This window comes from Amblyomma maculatum, chromosome 1 (assembly GCF_055883805.1).
Source record: "Amblyomma maculatum isolate TAMU_Amacu chromosome 1, ASM5588380v1, whole genome shotgun sequence".
In the NCBI taxonomy this organism is placed as follows: domain Eukaryota; kingdom Metazoa; phylum Arthropoda; class Arachnida; order Ixodida; family Ixodidae; genus Amblyomma; species Amblyomma maculatum.
This window is the reverse complement of record NC_139344.1, coordinates 492,278,858-492,294,243: the sequence shown is the minus strand read 5'-3', so window position 1 is coordinate 492,294,243 and position 15,386 is coordinate 492,278,858. Positions and strand designations below refer to the sequence as shown.

Here is a 15,386-nt window from a genome sequence, read left to right as displayed (position 1 = left end):
TATATATATGTTCCTTGCCAATTGTACTTCTTTTGTGACTGAGTGAGATTATTTTCATGCTGCTGTATTTTTTTTTTAATTTTTTAATTTATTTATTTTTTAATACTAACCTATGTAGCTTTGCAGATTCACCTTTTTTGTTTGCTATTTTTGTTTCTTTCTTCATGCTTGTGCTTTATTGTATTGAAAGCATTGCCATTCCGCACGGCTGCTGCTGCCAACAAACGGGTTTTAGGACCTGTCAAGCTGTTTACGCAGCTTTTTTCCTCGAACCTGTCCGTTCACAACTGTATTTTGCAAACGGAAAATAAAGCACTTACTTGCATGCATATCTCCCGCTCGTTTCAGAGCTGCGCGGCCGTTCAGTCTGGTCACGCTAACCTCGAGCATGTGGGGGTTTAAACTACATGTACGCAAAATTCAACGACGATAAAAAGATGCAGGCTGAGCATTTTAGTCTAGTCTTCCCCTAAATACCAAAGAACATTGCTGTTCGTAGGGCATTCGGATCGTTCGCGCTTCCGGCTTTTCGGTTGTGCACTCATGTATTGCGGTGCAGTAGGTCTTCACCTCGACGAGTCGATGTGCAGTTCGCTGCAGTAGCAGCGCAGGCCTCTAGTAGATTCGCTATGTCTTCTGCCACGGCTCTGGGGTAGAATTTAAACAAAGAATTTAACTAGAAACATCCCGTTTCCTCTGTCTGCATGCGAGGAACAAGCATAATGCCATTTCACATATACTTTGGACTGCCGAATGTTCTGCACGGCGAGGTGTGTGAGTTGTGCCGGCACTAGATCTTCGGAGGTCGATGCAGGACCTAAGACAGCGTAAATGCTAGGAATAGCTCGCTCGCATTACGGGCAGATCGAGGTGATAGTTTAGTGCGAAGCGAAAGCTGCTCATGAATGTGCGTACCTGGATGCCAGCTGGTGGAGCTGGTGCAGTACGTAGCATCGCCTGCAGCTATGTGCGTGACAGCGATGCTTGCCGTACACAACCCTGAGTGAAGACCGTGATCTATGTTAGAACGGATGAACTCTTCGTAGCATCTCATCGAGAGTCGCGCAGCTAGCTGATATTATAGACCTGGATAAGATTCTTTCACGCGTAGCAAGCGGAACGTGGCGTTCGACGTGCATATAGCCATGAGCCATGTATATCGACGTCCGCCGTATCTTTACGAGATTCGAATGGATACGTCGGACGTACCTTTAGACACTTCTTTCCCAAATACCTCGAAAATACGAAGCCGTCGAAGTGTGCGCCAGCAAGCATATACGCGCGTCGCGTCGCTTTTGCGCGTACAACAGTCGCTACAGCTCGTACGATCTTGCGGTGCGTCTTCATATCTGCGATTGAAGATCTGCCGCCATCAACGTGAAAGTGGGAGCACTAACGTATCGTTTCGCTAGCTATGACAAAAAACTCCGAGACATTACCATGTCAGAGGTACGGGCAGCGCTGCACGAGCTCAACGCCCGCTCAGCAGCCGGCCCCGATCTTATTACCAACAAGATGCTACCTCGACTATGCATCGATCGAGGCCCTAACCCGCTACTATAACGAATGCTGGCGTTCGGGCAAGCTCCCCCGACAGTGGAAAACGGCAAGAACAATCCTAATCCCGAAACCGGGCAAGCCATCGGATATCGGCAACTTGCGTCCCATCTCGCTCACGTCCTGCGTGGCCAAGGTGCTTGAGCACGTGCTTTCCAACCGGTGGCAGGAGTACCTGGAAAAGGAAAACCTATATCCGGATACGATGATCGGCTTCAGGCGCAGACTCAGCACACAAGACGCCATGCTACAACTCAAACAAGAAATATTCGACAACAAGACACAAGACAGCAAAGTAATTCTGGGACTTGATTTACAAAGCGCATTCGACAAAGTCAAACACTCAGCCATATTAGCACAAGTATCGAGACTCAACATGAGGGTAGCGAGCTACAATTACATCCAAGACTTCTTGACCAACCGCACGGTGGAACTGCACGCCGGAGACCTTAAGTTCCCGAACACAAGCTCGGAAGCACGGGTACCCCGCAAGGTTCAGTCATCTCGCCGTTGCTCTTGAACCTTGTCATGATCGGGGTAGCGAGGGCAGTACAGGGGACCGGCGTCCGGCATACGGTCTACGCCGACGACATTACCCTGTGGGCGGCAGGCGGCACCGACGCCAGCATTGAGCAGCAGCTCCAACAGGCTGTTACTGCCATCGAGCAACACCTTAACGGCACAGGCCTAGTGTGCCCGCCCGCCAAATCCGAGTTGTTCGTCCTCACACCATTACAACGGGGACGGAAACGCGCTCCCCTTCGGGAGTGCGATCACATAAAGATCGTGGCTGCATCGGGGCAGCTCATCCCCGAAGTTCCCAAGATCAGGGTCCTGGGCCTGCTACTAAACAAGAACGGCCGCAACGACGAGACCATCAACAAGATTACCACCAAGGCAATGGACGCTATCCGGCTCATACACCGAGTCTCGACACGATGGGCAGGCATGCGTGAAGACAGTCTTCTGCGCCTCGTCCAGTCGTTCGTGATCAGTCACATCGCCTACGTTGCGGCCTACCTCAACTGGCAGGCCGCTGACCGGACAAAGATAAACACGCTGATCAGACGGGTTTACAAGACGGCGCTGGGATTAATGGGGACCACGAGTACGGCTCGGCTCCTGCAGCTTGGCGTCCATAACACCTTAGAAGAAATAGCCGAGGCGCAGCTCACGGCGCAAATGGAGCGCCTCTCTACCACTAAAACAGGCCGCAGTATACTGACGTCCCTGGGTTACAATCCCCGAGCTCCCAGTCGGCAACCGTGCGAGATCAGCGATGAGGCGCGGGCCCACATCCACGTGGACCCCGTCCCGAAAAACATGCACCTCGAGTACAACCAAGAACGGCGGCAGGCGCGGGCCAAAGTCCTCGTCGAGCAACATGCCCAGGACCCGCACGCCCGGTTCGTGGACGCTGCGGAATATAAGCGAGAAGGATTCGTGGCAGTAGCCGTTGCGGCGGCTACCGGCATCAAAACAACGGCAGCGAGCGTGCGGTGCACGGACGCCACAGACGCCGAGGAGGTTGCCATCGCTCTGGCGATCTCGGAGGCCGAGTGTCGCACCTTGCTCAGCGACTCGAGGAACGCTGTGCGTAACTTTGCCAAGGGGCGAGTGTGCGCGCAGGCGGCCGCCATCATCAGTAAGCTCCAGCTTCAAGACCGCGGCAACACTATCCGCATCAAGTGGTTCCCGCGCACGCGGGAGATTGTGCAACCTCACCGAATCACAACGAGACGGCCCATTCGGCGGCGCGAGCGCTTACGTTCCGCGCCCCCGAGAAGGACCGTTCCGAATGGTGGTTCGAAACAAAAGACCGAATGACCAGTTACGAGGAAGTGACAAAATTTTACCGCCTAGCTCGACGGACAATGCCGCCGCCTTACCCGGCACTTAGTCGGGAGGAGGCGGTCATCCTATGGCAAATGCAAACCGGGTCACTCCTAGCCCCGGCAATGCTACACGTCCTCCACCCAGACATCTACACGAGTGATATGTGCAGTGTATGTCAAGTGGGTCCGGCGGACCAATGGCACATCATGTGGGACTGTGCCAGGTTCCCGACCGAAGCTGCATCCAGGACATACCCGCCGGAAATTCAAAGTGCTGTGCAGAATACAGACAAAGACATGCAGCTATGGACCGTCCAGCAGGCCCGGGGTGCGCTCGAAAAGCACAAGCCTCACAAATGAGGTAGTGCAGAGTAGGGCTTAACCCCGGGTAGACGCTTGGCCAGCGTCACGACGCTTTAACCCGTCGTTTGCCGGCTCCCTAATAAAGTTATACATACATACATAATACTGTTCGAGAAAAAATAAACAAACATCGCTCACCATCCAAATATGCGCAGATAGCCGCACACCGGACGACGCGTTCTCGAATGTTTACATATTGAAACCGCTCAGTCGGAAGTGTATTCATTGACATCGATGCTCCGCTGGTAGCATGTGAAGCTAAAACGGCCAGTATTACAACTATTAGTGCACCGGATATCTCTGTTTGTAGGAAAACTTACAAGCGTTCGTAGATGATGAAGAACACATCAGCACTAGTAAATTATGATACGGCACATTTGTGAACCCTCGTGATAGCCTGGAAAAATATTCAGCGTGTTTAAAGGGCGATCGGTGAATTACGGCCACAAATTCTACAGCCAAGGAAAGTATACAAAGTACGAAAGAGCAAAAGTAGTTACATATACTGAGTAATAACGACTAGCTGGCTTCAGTAAAGCCCTTTTAAATCTAGCGCTTTAGGCAGAACGTGCCTAGTGCTTTTAGCATTCCTTTTGTTTTGCTTTGTTGTTGTGTATTCGGACTGTATGCTGTGTGCTTAAACAAAATTGGTAGTAAAGAAAAAAAATCCGCTGTAGAGTAGTGGTTAAAGTGCCCGTCTGAAGACCATGAGGAGCGAGGTTCGAAAAAAACCGCACTTGGTAGTGAAGGTTTTTTATTTATTTTTATTTTTTTATTATTTTAAATGTAGTCGTGTTATTTTATATTGTTGCATGCTTTTTCCACCCTGGCGACGCGTTTCTTTCCGGAAACGAGGGCCATCAACCATACAGGCCATTCCGGTATCAGAGTTCCGCGCGGTTTCATTCCGGACTTTCCAGGGCCGTACAGGAATTTCCTGAAATAGCCCACAATCCTGTATCCCAGATCCTGTACAGTAAACCTGTATACGATTTTCTGTACAAATGTTGTACCGGATTTTTCAGTAGGGCAGTAATGTCACATACATATCCTATGACGTTACGTGAAGCATGATTTATACGAATGAGTCTGATATCTTCAGGTTATTGACGTCAATAGTAGTGACAGCATACTCATGGCGCCAGGTATTTTAGATATCGACATATTACATCCCACAAAACATGGTATCATGATTGGTGACCTACGGCTGTGAAAGTTACTCAGCTCTCTTTAAGGTTTCATGACGACCTATTACTGACGACGTCATTAGGTTATTACATTACCGGAAACCAACAACCGGGGACACATTTTACGGACATAATTTCGGGACCATAGCACTCTAATGCATTAGCATTAATAATGAGGTATTCTTTCACGACACACTTCGTGAGCCTCTCCACCCAGTTGAATGCCCCGTAGTATCCAACAATGTACTTTTGCGCAGCTGTTGGTCATCTATCACGAACAGGACATACACTGTACCATGCTTTACAATTTGGCTTGCCTCCTATATTTATTCACCTCGTGGCATTGAAACATCGGTAAATAACATTTTCGTCGTGGCGTCACCCCTTGAAGGGAACCAAGATGTGTATATATCTGTTTGGCAAACAATTTTCAGCAGTGACTCAGACTGCCATCATCATGCCATGGAATCATCATCGGTAAACTTTCTCGTCTACGATCGGGACGATCTTTCGGTAGCCCCGGGTCATGTTACGGACGAAGGAGGAAGAAGAGGGCAGTGGCGCGGGCAGGAGCACGCGCGCTAGGCCCGCACACAGATTCATTAAACGTCATCTCACGACCACCGAGCATCTTCTCTGTTCTCCTGTTGTCATCGCTTGCCGCCGTTACTAGTGAGCAAATTCAGTGCGTATGACAGCATATCAGGCTAAAAGGGAAGCTTGCAGTATTCAGAGAAACACCCAGCGGATAACGAACCGGTCAGCAGCATTAACGGCTTCACAACATATATTTAGCGGTGTTTTAAATATAGAAGGCCCCCGGAAAGACGTAGCACACTTTATCACACATTTCTTCCCAACTTTCTACGTTACTGAAACCTCTTATCTTATGTAAGCTGCTGTGTATATGGGTGTTACCTTGCTCCAATAATAATCAGTTGACAGTCGGCGCTTGTGTCTCGTCTCTTGTCTTTAGTGGTCGTGTGTGTTTGCGCTCTTTCAAAGTTTTCCAAATATGTACCAACTCGCCCAAAAAGAAGTGTTAATGAACTTTCTACATGTTGTAGTCGTTACATATTGTTCTGCGAGACGAGAAAATGTTTCGGTAAATTTTGTTTAGATGCGTTTATAAATGTCGCCCTCCCAACTCGTACCTCATACTTTTCGCGGAGTTTTAAAATTACAGCGCTTTGAAATGCCCTTTCACAGTCTGGCCTAGGATGTTCTTGGTTGCTCTGTGGCAGAAAGCGACATAATATACAGGTGAAACCTACTTTGACAAGTTTCGCTTCCATGTGTTCCTAGGGGTCAGCTTTGTCTTTTGTATGAACTTGCATCTGTTCACAGTGCTTTCACTTTGCGTACACCCGTGCACCCAGTGGGGGCACGTACTCAAATAAATATATATCTTGGTGCACAGGAGATATTTAAGTGACGTTGCGGGCGTCATTTTGTGGTGCAGAGCAAATCTTCAGCAGTGCAGGCCAATCCAGATAACGACAAGCCGATCAGTTGTGCCTGCAGCGTTTTGCAGTGTGCGACACAAAATGTCCGCCACTGTGATGTAGGTGCACACTCCCTATATCACGAATGCATTGCCTCGTGGTCATTTTTGTGTCTCCTATCACTATACAAAGTATCTGCATGGTTCTCAGGGACCGTTATGGAAGAAGCGGCTGTTGCAATCTATTTGGACCAGGCCACAGTTTAAACACACAGAGACGAATAGCACGGCGGTTTTGTGTGCTTAGTGTGCATGGCCCCGCGGCTGAGTAAGCACCTCGTGCGCATTACCTTAGTTGGGTCGACTTTCAGCGCCAGGAAACACGGGAATGTTTCATTTTAGCTTCGGTTGTGTGGTGCTGTTAACAGGCGAATGAATGGGGAAGCGCTTAAAATTTGTTCTAAAACTGCCGTAATATGACACCATGATTAAAAGCAGAGCACTTACTTGAGTTTTGCGCATATTATATTTTCCCTGTATTCACTTGTGCAGGGCGTTGCGATGGGCGCCGGCTGGGCGGCCGTGCTGACGTCCGGACAACTGGTTCACGTGTTCAGCGAGGGCGGCGCCCAGCAAGGAGTCGTCTGCGCAGTCGGTGCCCCGGTGGCGCTCACGGGGGCGGCCAACCAGCTGGCGCTTTTTTTCGGCACGGCAGCCACCCGTGAGTCCGTATTTCGAGTAGGCTTCCAGTGTCTTCTGGCAAACACAGCTCCTGAATGAAAATCGAAGCATTTTTTGGTTGTTAGTGTTTACAAAGCAGTGACGACCAGTTTGGGTAAGCGCTGTTTTGAGTTTAGAATAGCTCTTTTTGTGCCTGGGCGCCGTCCCCTGTGATTTTGTTGGGACGCGCCGGGATTTATTCTTCGGCATCAATATCACTGTATTCGACACAAACTAGCGGTGTATATTAACCAGATAAGAGGTTTACACGTGAATTGATGCCGGCGCCCCATATTTGGTTCCTGTTGCTACCAGCTAAAATACGGATGCAGAAAAGAAGTGTTTGCGGGGAAACAAGTTCTGGTGCTCATTTACTCGGTAGGAAGGAGACAGCAAATAGCAGTGGCCAGTATGAAGAAAACGAACGACTTCAGCTTGCAGAATGATGAGGTTCATAGAGGGCGTAGACTGGACATCATTTAGAATAAATAGATCCTGTTTTTTTCCTGAGCCCTAGTAGCACATCGATATTTGATCGTCATGGAAAGGATGTCGGAATAAAGAAAGTTTGCCAGAGATTCTGAAGATTCTTATGTGTGAGACTGTTAAAAAAAGCTCACTATAATCGTTCACTCCCACAGCACGTTAAACTTCTAAACAATGCTGCTTTATTGTATATGGCAGCACATACGCTGACAGTACATACGCCCCGGCACCGTACCCAGCCATCCTCACGTCATTCTATTTTGTGCCATCTATTTTGTGCTCTGCCGATTCTTGTGCTAATTGAGACATTCTCACATGGTTTAGTCGGCGTTTATTACCTTCTAGTTTGCTCATATTTGCAGTTTGGGATATTGCACACTTATGACAGGTACCTTTTGGCAGGTGGTTTTAGGACGGCACTCTTCTGAAGACTTCTGGCGCTACAGTCTCAATCACGTACACAAGAGAGGTCGCAAAAAGCCGTCCAAACCGGGGATATTACCAAGTAGCAGTTTATTTCTAGTATGAACAACATTCCATGACAAAGGAAAATGAAAGGAACAATAAGAAGAGGAAGGAAATCTGGAGAAAAAGTCGGAGAAAAATATTGAAGAATGAATAAAACGAAAACAATAATTAAACAATGGAAACATGCGCCTCTCTTCTACTGCCGTCCAGAGGAAGCATTAGCACTTTCTTCCTGCTGAGCGCTACTATAAATCATTTTGAAGGCATCGATAATCTCTCTCCTCAAGGTATCTTTTGACCAAGTCATTACTTTTTTGTCCGCGAACCTGTCCGCACAAAGCTTCACCTTTGGATATTGTTCAGTGCCAGTTTTTTCCGCACTGAGAGCAGTTGGTCACAAAGAGCCCAGGAGCCAAGAATGCTTCACACGCATTCGTGTGCTCCCTTAACCTCTCATTGAGGCAGCGGACAGTTTGCCCCACATGCGCCACCCAGAGGAATATTATGCACCACTCATTCGCAGCAGTTGATGATGCGCTCTTTATGCAGCACGCAGCAGCCTTCCTTGGGCAAACTCATTCCGTTCACGTTCTCGCACAGAGTAACTTATTCAGTGCAGATAGAACAACCCTAACATCACGTCGACTCGCGATCTTCTTGACGTGATGTGAAATTCCGTGTACGTAGGGCAGGACCACAGACCTCTGCTCACTCTCGTTATGCTCTCTTACCTGAGGTTCTATGTTCTTTAAATAGCTTTCAGCTGCAGATACCAAAAAATGCTCGTAGGGTATGCACTCCTATTCAGCCTCTCCTTCTGTAGGTTAACTCTCTCTCCCTCAAGTACGGACATACTTGGTCAGAGCTTGCTGTAAACACGAGAGAGCCAACCCTTTCTTGACCAACTTTGTATGGCCTGAGTCATAAGGGAGAAGGATTTTCGCCCCTCGTGCCCCGCAAAAAGAACACGTGTGAACTACATTAAGCACTAGGTTTATATCGAAATATTTTATCTCTACGTTCTCTGGTAGCTGAAACGTGAACACAAGGTCCGGATGGGCATTCGGGGACCGAGACACAACGCTCTCAACATTGCTCTCCTTATACTTTCCGTACGGCAAGCAAAGTAAAAAATTTGTTGCTTAACTCTGGTTAACCCTAGTTGAATCGCGATAGCAAGGGCGGAAGCTTCCTTTGCCTGCTACATTATTCTCCTATCACACCCTATCAGTGTAAGGTGCTGCATTACTGGGGACACTAAGCTCATCCTTTAAGAGTATGACGCGAGAGCGCAAGATACCAGACTTCTTCTGCTCCTCCTCGGCTATTCAAGGTCAAGCGTGGCCTCCACCGGGACCACACGACGGCTCGAAACATGGTGCAGTATTGCTATCGCAATAAAAATTGTCGATATACTAACTAGACATCATCACACAGTGACGTCATCGGCTGTGACATCTTGACCGGATGTGACGTTAACGTTGTTATGGGAAACCTCAGTCATGCGCTTTGCAGTCACGCGCTCGCGGCTGGCATCTTTCGGAAGCCCTTTTGTTGCGAAAGCAACACTCCGGCAGCCAAAGCGAGCCCTCGGGTGGCCGCAGCTACGCCGTGAAGAGGCGTAGCTACGGTCCCCTCATAAAACAATCTGCTTGCCATGACATTCGAATTCACGTTACCCCTATACCACAGGCAGGAGGTACCAACTCGGGTCGCTCTTTTCATATGGAAGGGTGATATCAGAATCAGCCTGCCAGAACCGTTTGTATTCTGGCTGCCCCTACGCCATGCAGGCACGTCCATACCACTTGGCTGAAGCGTGGCTTTATATGTGGGCTGGTAGCTTACGCTCTCGCGTCATACCTTTAAAGGGTGAGCTTAAGTGTCCCCAATAATGTAGCACCTTACACCGATGGGGCGTGATAGGAGAATAATCTAGCAAGCAAAAGAAGCTTCCGCCGTTGCTTTCGCAATTCAACTAGGGTTGACCAGAGCTAAACCGCAACTAATTTTCTCTCACTTTGCATATCATGTATCTCGCCTGCCGCCTCGTCTGTCTCGCGTTTCCACAACTCAGTCCGAGGACTATGCTCAAATAAAGTGGTCGCCTTTGCACCAACGCGCGTCTTCGTCAGTACATAAGAAACGTCACATTCGGTCATGTGTAATAACCGAAACTGACGTAATAACGACGTCACATCCATTCGTGATGCAACCAAACAATTCACGCATATACGAAGCTGATCCAGACCTTTCATATAGCGCTCGAATGCCGCACCGCACAGAAGCAGACATCAGCGGCATTTAAAATTGGTATCTGTCTCAATTCTCCGCGGACACCTGAACCAATGAAAAAAGGAGAGGTGCCGTAGAGCAGGACTACGGTGTACTGCACTATAAAGGCCTTATCGCGTTTTATGCTTACAAAGTGCGCCCTAGCAATTGTTATTTAACCACAGTGATCTTTGTACCGCTGTAAACGATTGCTGTCGCCGGCAGCAGTGCACACTCGGTATCGACCTGTTTCCATTTGCGCACTTTGTCCGGTGTGGTTTTCATTTCTGCCACTAGGGACGGCTTCGCTGGCGCTGGTGTACCGACGTCGATATGTGCGCAGGGAAGTGAAGTAGTCATACTGTGGGAGCGACAGTCAGGTTGGCAGGACAGCACGCTGTGCACATATGCCATCAGGGCTTCTGGTGATCAGGTTGCCGGAGCAGCACGCTGTGTATACAGGGTGTTGCACAATTAGACCCGCGCTGTAGAATGCTTCTCCCAGCTAAACCGCGGAATCCTTGCAGTTCAGATTTCGCACAGAAATCACATTTTGTCGCTAGTATTTTTTAATACTAAATTTGTTTGTGGTACTTGCCTGATTCGATCAGAAGAAGTAAAATATTCCCATCGCCTGCGGCGGCGGCGACGCCAGACGAACCGCTGCCCCAGCGATGGGACTGGTGGCGCCACCTCATGCTGCTAACAACAACTCTGTAGCGGGAAAAGAGGGGGCGAGCGTTTCTGGCAGAAGGTTTGAGTTGTTGTAAGCAGCATGAGGTGGCGCCACCAGTCCCATCACTGGGGCAGCGGTTCGTCTGGCGTCGCCGCCGCCGCAGGCGATGGGAATATTTTACTTCTTCTGATCGAATCAGGCAAGTACCACAAACAAATTTAGTATTAAAAAATACTAGCGACAAAATGTGATTTCTGTGCGAAATCTGAACTGCAAGGATTCCGCGGTTTAGCTGGGAGAAGCATTCTACAGCGCGGGTCTAATTGTGCAACACCCTGTATATGCCGTCAGGGCTGCTGCCCAGCAGCCCTGACGGCATATGTACACAGCGTGCTGTTCCGCCAACCTGACAGCAAAACGTCATAAGTAGCAATATAGAGCAAGCAATGCTGTAATGGCGGCTAGTACCAGTCCTGTACCAGTCTTGCGCATGTACCAGTCCTGTCTAGTTTTAGTGAATCATCGTTGGTCAATTTTTAGCACGCCTAAGCCTAATATAGAGCACTATTTCGCAATATATTTTATATATGTTAACCCAGTGGCTGTCAAACTTTTCCCACTCGATGACAACCGTTCGCCTTTTTTCTCGATTATTTTTTTTTTGGTTACGAGGGATCAAAATTGGTAAATGTATGGTAGCTTCCCCATGTTGTTTGTTTGACTTCCCGTTGCCCGATGAATGCTGGTGTGGCCAACGTCAGATCGGGTGTCGTATCTTGTCGAGCTTGTAGTCCCACCTGCGTTGGTGTGTCTGGGGTGCTGATGTATAGTCCAGACATTTCTACAGTGTCGTGCAGCATGCGTCCCCTTGGATCAGCTCTGTCAGCCCCAGTTCGGACACTTAGCATTGAAGTCTCCACCCACCAGGACGGGGAGGCTTCTTACCAGGACGAGGACCTGTATTGTGCTTGCCAGTAAGGGGCCTAAATACATTGCCAACATTGGCTGCTGCCCAGAAACTCGTCCCGCAGGCTGTTTTCTAGACGCTGTGGCTCGTTGTGTCATGATGCTCAGCATTTGGGCATACGCCGAGTCTTGTGCGGTAAGTGCCTTCGTCGCCTGTTGAGTGGTATGTTGGGCTTAATGGAGTATATAGCTGTTTTACGACTAGATGACCGTCCGGACCGGCTCTTCGAACTCACGCGTCTGCCCAGTGGACGTGACTGAAACACATTGCCGCTGCGTTTGAGATGCATGAATGTCTTGTTCCGGTGGTAGCCTTGCAAGCACGTTTTCCAGCATTTCTCTAAGCTGCTGATTTTTTTTCGGAACTCTTCAGTTGTTGGTAGAAAGAGGGCAGTGCAGGTTATATCGACGAGTTCTGTCGCACCGTGTCTGCTCATATAACTTCTCCCTTAACTGCATCAGGGTTTTGCTTATTATTTTCTTTAGGGTATTTCGGTGCACGATTAGGACAAGCCAAATAGATTGAGATGTAGCCCTGTTTTTCGGCAGGTGACGCAGAATAACTCTTGATCGCATTTTGTGTCTTTTCAAGCCTTTTCGGTAGCTGCTCTGCATTGAAGTTTAATAGCCAGATGTTCTTCTTTCCGAGCAGACGCACGCCAATAATAGTTGCAGTTTCTCATCTTTTGTTTTTCTTGATGTACTCAATGATTTGACCAGGACGCACTTTGATAACGCACCGACTTGTTTCCTCGCCTCGTGTTGGTGTTCTTGCAATCGTGCCCTCGTACGTGCATACGCGTCCGTTCACTTTCCCAGCCAGTCGCGTAAATGCGGTGAGCTTATTCACATCATCTTTGACAGTGCACCCTGACGCGATTTTCTACCACATCATAGAGGAAAGCAGCCAAATCTGCCAATTTCCAACTTTTTGCAGTCATTTATAGCCCCTCCGTAATGGCTTGTTTAGGTATATCCTGCACATGCACCCTATTGAGTGGCCTGATCGAGAGTGGAAAGAGAGGTCGACTTACCCGTTCAAGACGAAGCTGTTCGGGCTTCACTTTCCTTTGGGGTTTCCGTTTCTTGATTAAACTCGAGTCCCAGTAGTCGCCGACGTCCTCACTTGCATTTTCGGTGTCCATTTGATCGCTTGCGTGTTGCTCCTTAATCCTAGTAAGTTCCAAAGAAAGATCACTCTCAGCGTCCGCGTTCGCCAGCTGATTCATTCCATCCTCTTCATCGCGCGTCCGAATGCTTTCTCTTGGAGGCTTCCTTCAGTGTTTTTTGGTGCTTACACTTTGTGATGAACTCAAAGCTCCCGCACAAGGGTCACTCGGGTGTCAGCGAACCGGTTTCGGCATGGTGCGTCCTGAGAGCCCTGTCTGGGCAGCAGCTGAGCTGTGTTGTTAGGGTCTCGCAGACACCAGATTACATCCTCGCGGTTGATATGCGCAAAGCATTCGACAATGTAAAACAACAGGTAATCCTACAAGCATTAGTGAATAGATATATCCCAGCCAAAAATCATGCAATTTGATATGCAGCTTCATTCAAAGCAGATATTAGGCTTCATGACAAAGCTTCGGGTGGCGCCCCTACTACTTGGATAGGGAGGGGGGGGGGGGGCGCCAGGGCTCTGTTCTCGGCCATTTGATATTTACCTTGGCCATGACCCGCCTAGCAGAAGCGCTCGAGAGAGACACTTCGGCCCGCATCACTATCTACGCAGATGATGTCACCATATGGACAGAAGCAGTAGATTACCCAAATGAAGAGATCATGCAGACCGAGCTGCAAGCAACAATCTTCAGCCTTACTAACATCTTAGAACAATTGGAACTACAGCTGTCTCCTGAACAGAGCTACAGTAGCCAAAGTAGTCAGGACCGTAAGGAGATTGGCGGTAGGGAAAAACTGTCAGACGTTCCACCAGTTACGAAGGACGAGGTCAAGAAAGCATTAGAAACTATGAAAAGGGGGAAATCAGCTGGAGATGCTCAGATAACTACAGATTTGCTGAAGGAAGGGGGGGGGGGGGGGGGGGGATGTCGTGTTAGAAAAGCTAGCCACCCTGTATACGCAGTGCCTGATGTCATCGATGGTACCGGAACCATGGAAGAATGCAAACATTATCCTCATTCATAAGAAAGGGGACTCTAAAGACCTTAAAATTACAGACCAATCAGCTTACTGTCTGTTACGTATAAGGTATTTACTAAGGTAATCGCTTATAGAATCAGGACAACCTTAGACTTCAATCAAGCAAAGGATCAAGCAGGTTTTCGGAAACGGTACTCTACTATAATCATATCCATACCATCAATCAGGTGATAGAAAAATGCTCGGAATATAACCAGCCCTTATACATAGCATTCATTGATTACGAACAAGCATTTGACTCAGTTGAAACCTCGACGGTGATGCAGGCATTGCGAAATCAGGGGGTAGACGAGCCGTACGCGAAAGTGCTGGAAGATATATATATAGTGGCTGCACAGCAACCATAGTTCTGCATAAAGAAAGTAACAAAATTCCCATAAAGAAAGGTGTTAGGCAAGGAGACACAATCTCCCTAGTACTATTCACAGCTTGCTTAGAAGATGTATTCAGCGACTTGAAATGGGAGCAGTTAGGGATAAGGGTAGATGGAGAATACCTCAGTAATCTGCGATTTGCTGATGACATTGCCTTGTAAAGCAACTCGGGGGATGAACTGCAAATAATGATTAGTGACCTAGACAGGAAAAGTAGAAATGTAGGCTTGAAAATCAGTATGCAGAAGAATAAGGTAATCTTCAACAGCCTCGGAAAGGAACAGCAGTTTAAATTAGGTAGCGAAGTACTGGAAGTAGTAGGCGAATATGTCTACTTGCGTTTGCGTTTGTGTGCGTCCTGCCTTTCCTTCGTCCGTGTCTTATAACCGCAGCTTTTTATTGCATTGAACTATGAACCAACTAGCCCGACAAATTTTACTCAACTTAAGTAGAACTCTCTTGGTTAGCCTCCACGTTTCAGCCTCAAAGGTGAGTACAGGTAAGATGCAACTGTTGTATACTTTCCCCTTGAGCAATACCGGTACGCTGCTAGTCATATTCTGCGAGTGCTTGCCAAATGCGCTCCATCCCAATCTTATTCTTCTTGTTATTTCCTTTTCATGGTCCGGATCTGCGGTTACTAGAGAGGTTTAGTGCGACGTAGGTGAGCATACGCAAGATCCTTGCGTACGCAGGTGGCCTGCATGCTCCTAACTGCGCATGCGTCGTACGCAGCGTGGTTCCTGCGTGTTGCGTATCCGTGGCAGACGTACGCAGGAGTCCCGACTTCTGCGTGCGTACTTCAAATCGTCTGCGTGTTGCTCTCGAATGGCCGCCGGGCGAGCTGCAAACGCTCTGCGCGCTCGTCTTTTT

General features: G+C 48.4%; 1 protein-coding gene across 1 annotated transcript in view; it reads left to right on the top strand.

Annotated features, from left to right (window-relative positions):
- The window catches only part of LOC146210254 (WD repeat and HMG-box DNA-binding protein 1-like), a 309,305-nt gene that overhangs the window by 181,975 nt on the left and 111,944 nt on the right, over positions 1 to 15,386 (top strand). The window contains exon 4 of the mRNA XM_084582118.1: positions 6,939 to 7,107. Within this exon, the coding sequence (XP_084438244.1) occupies positions 6,939 to 7,107 (169 nt within the window). The remainder of the gene's footprint in view (positions 1 to 6,938; positions 7,108 to 15,386) is intronic.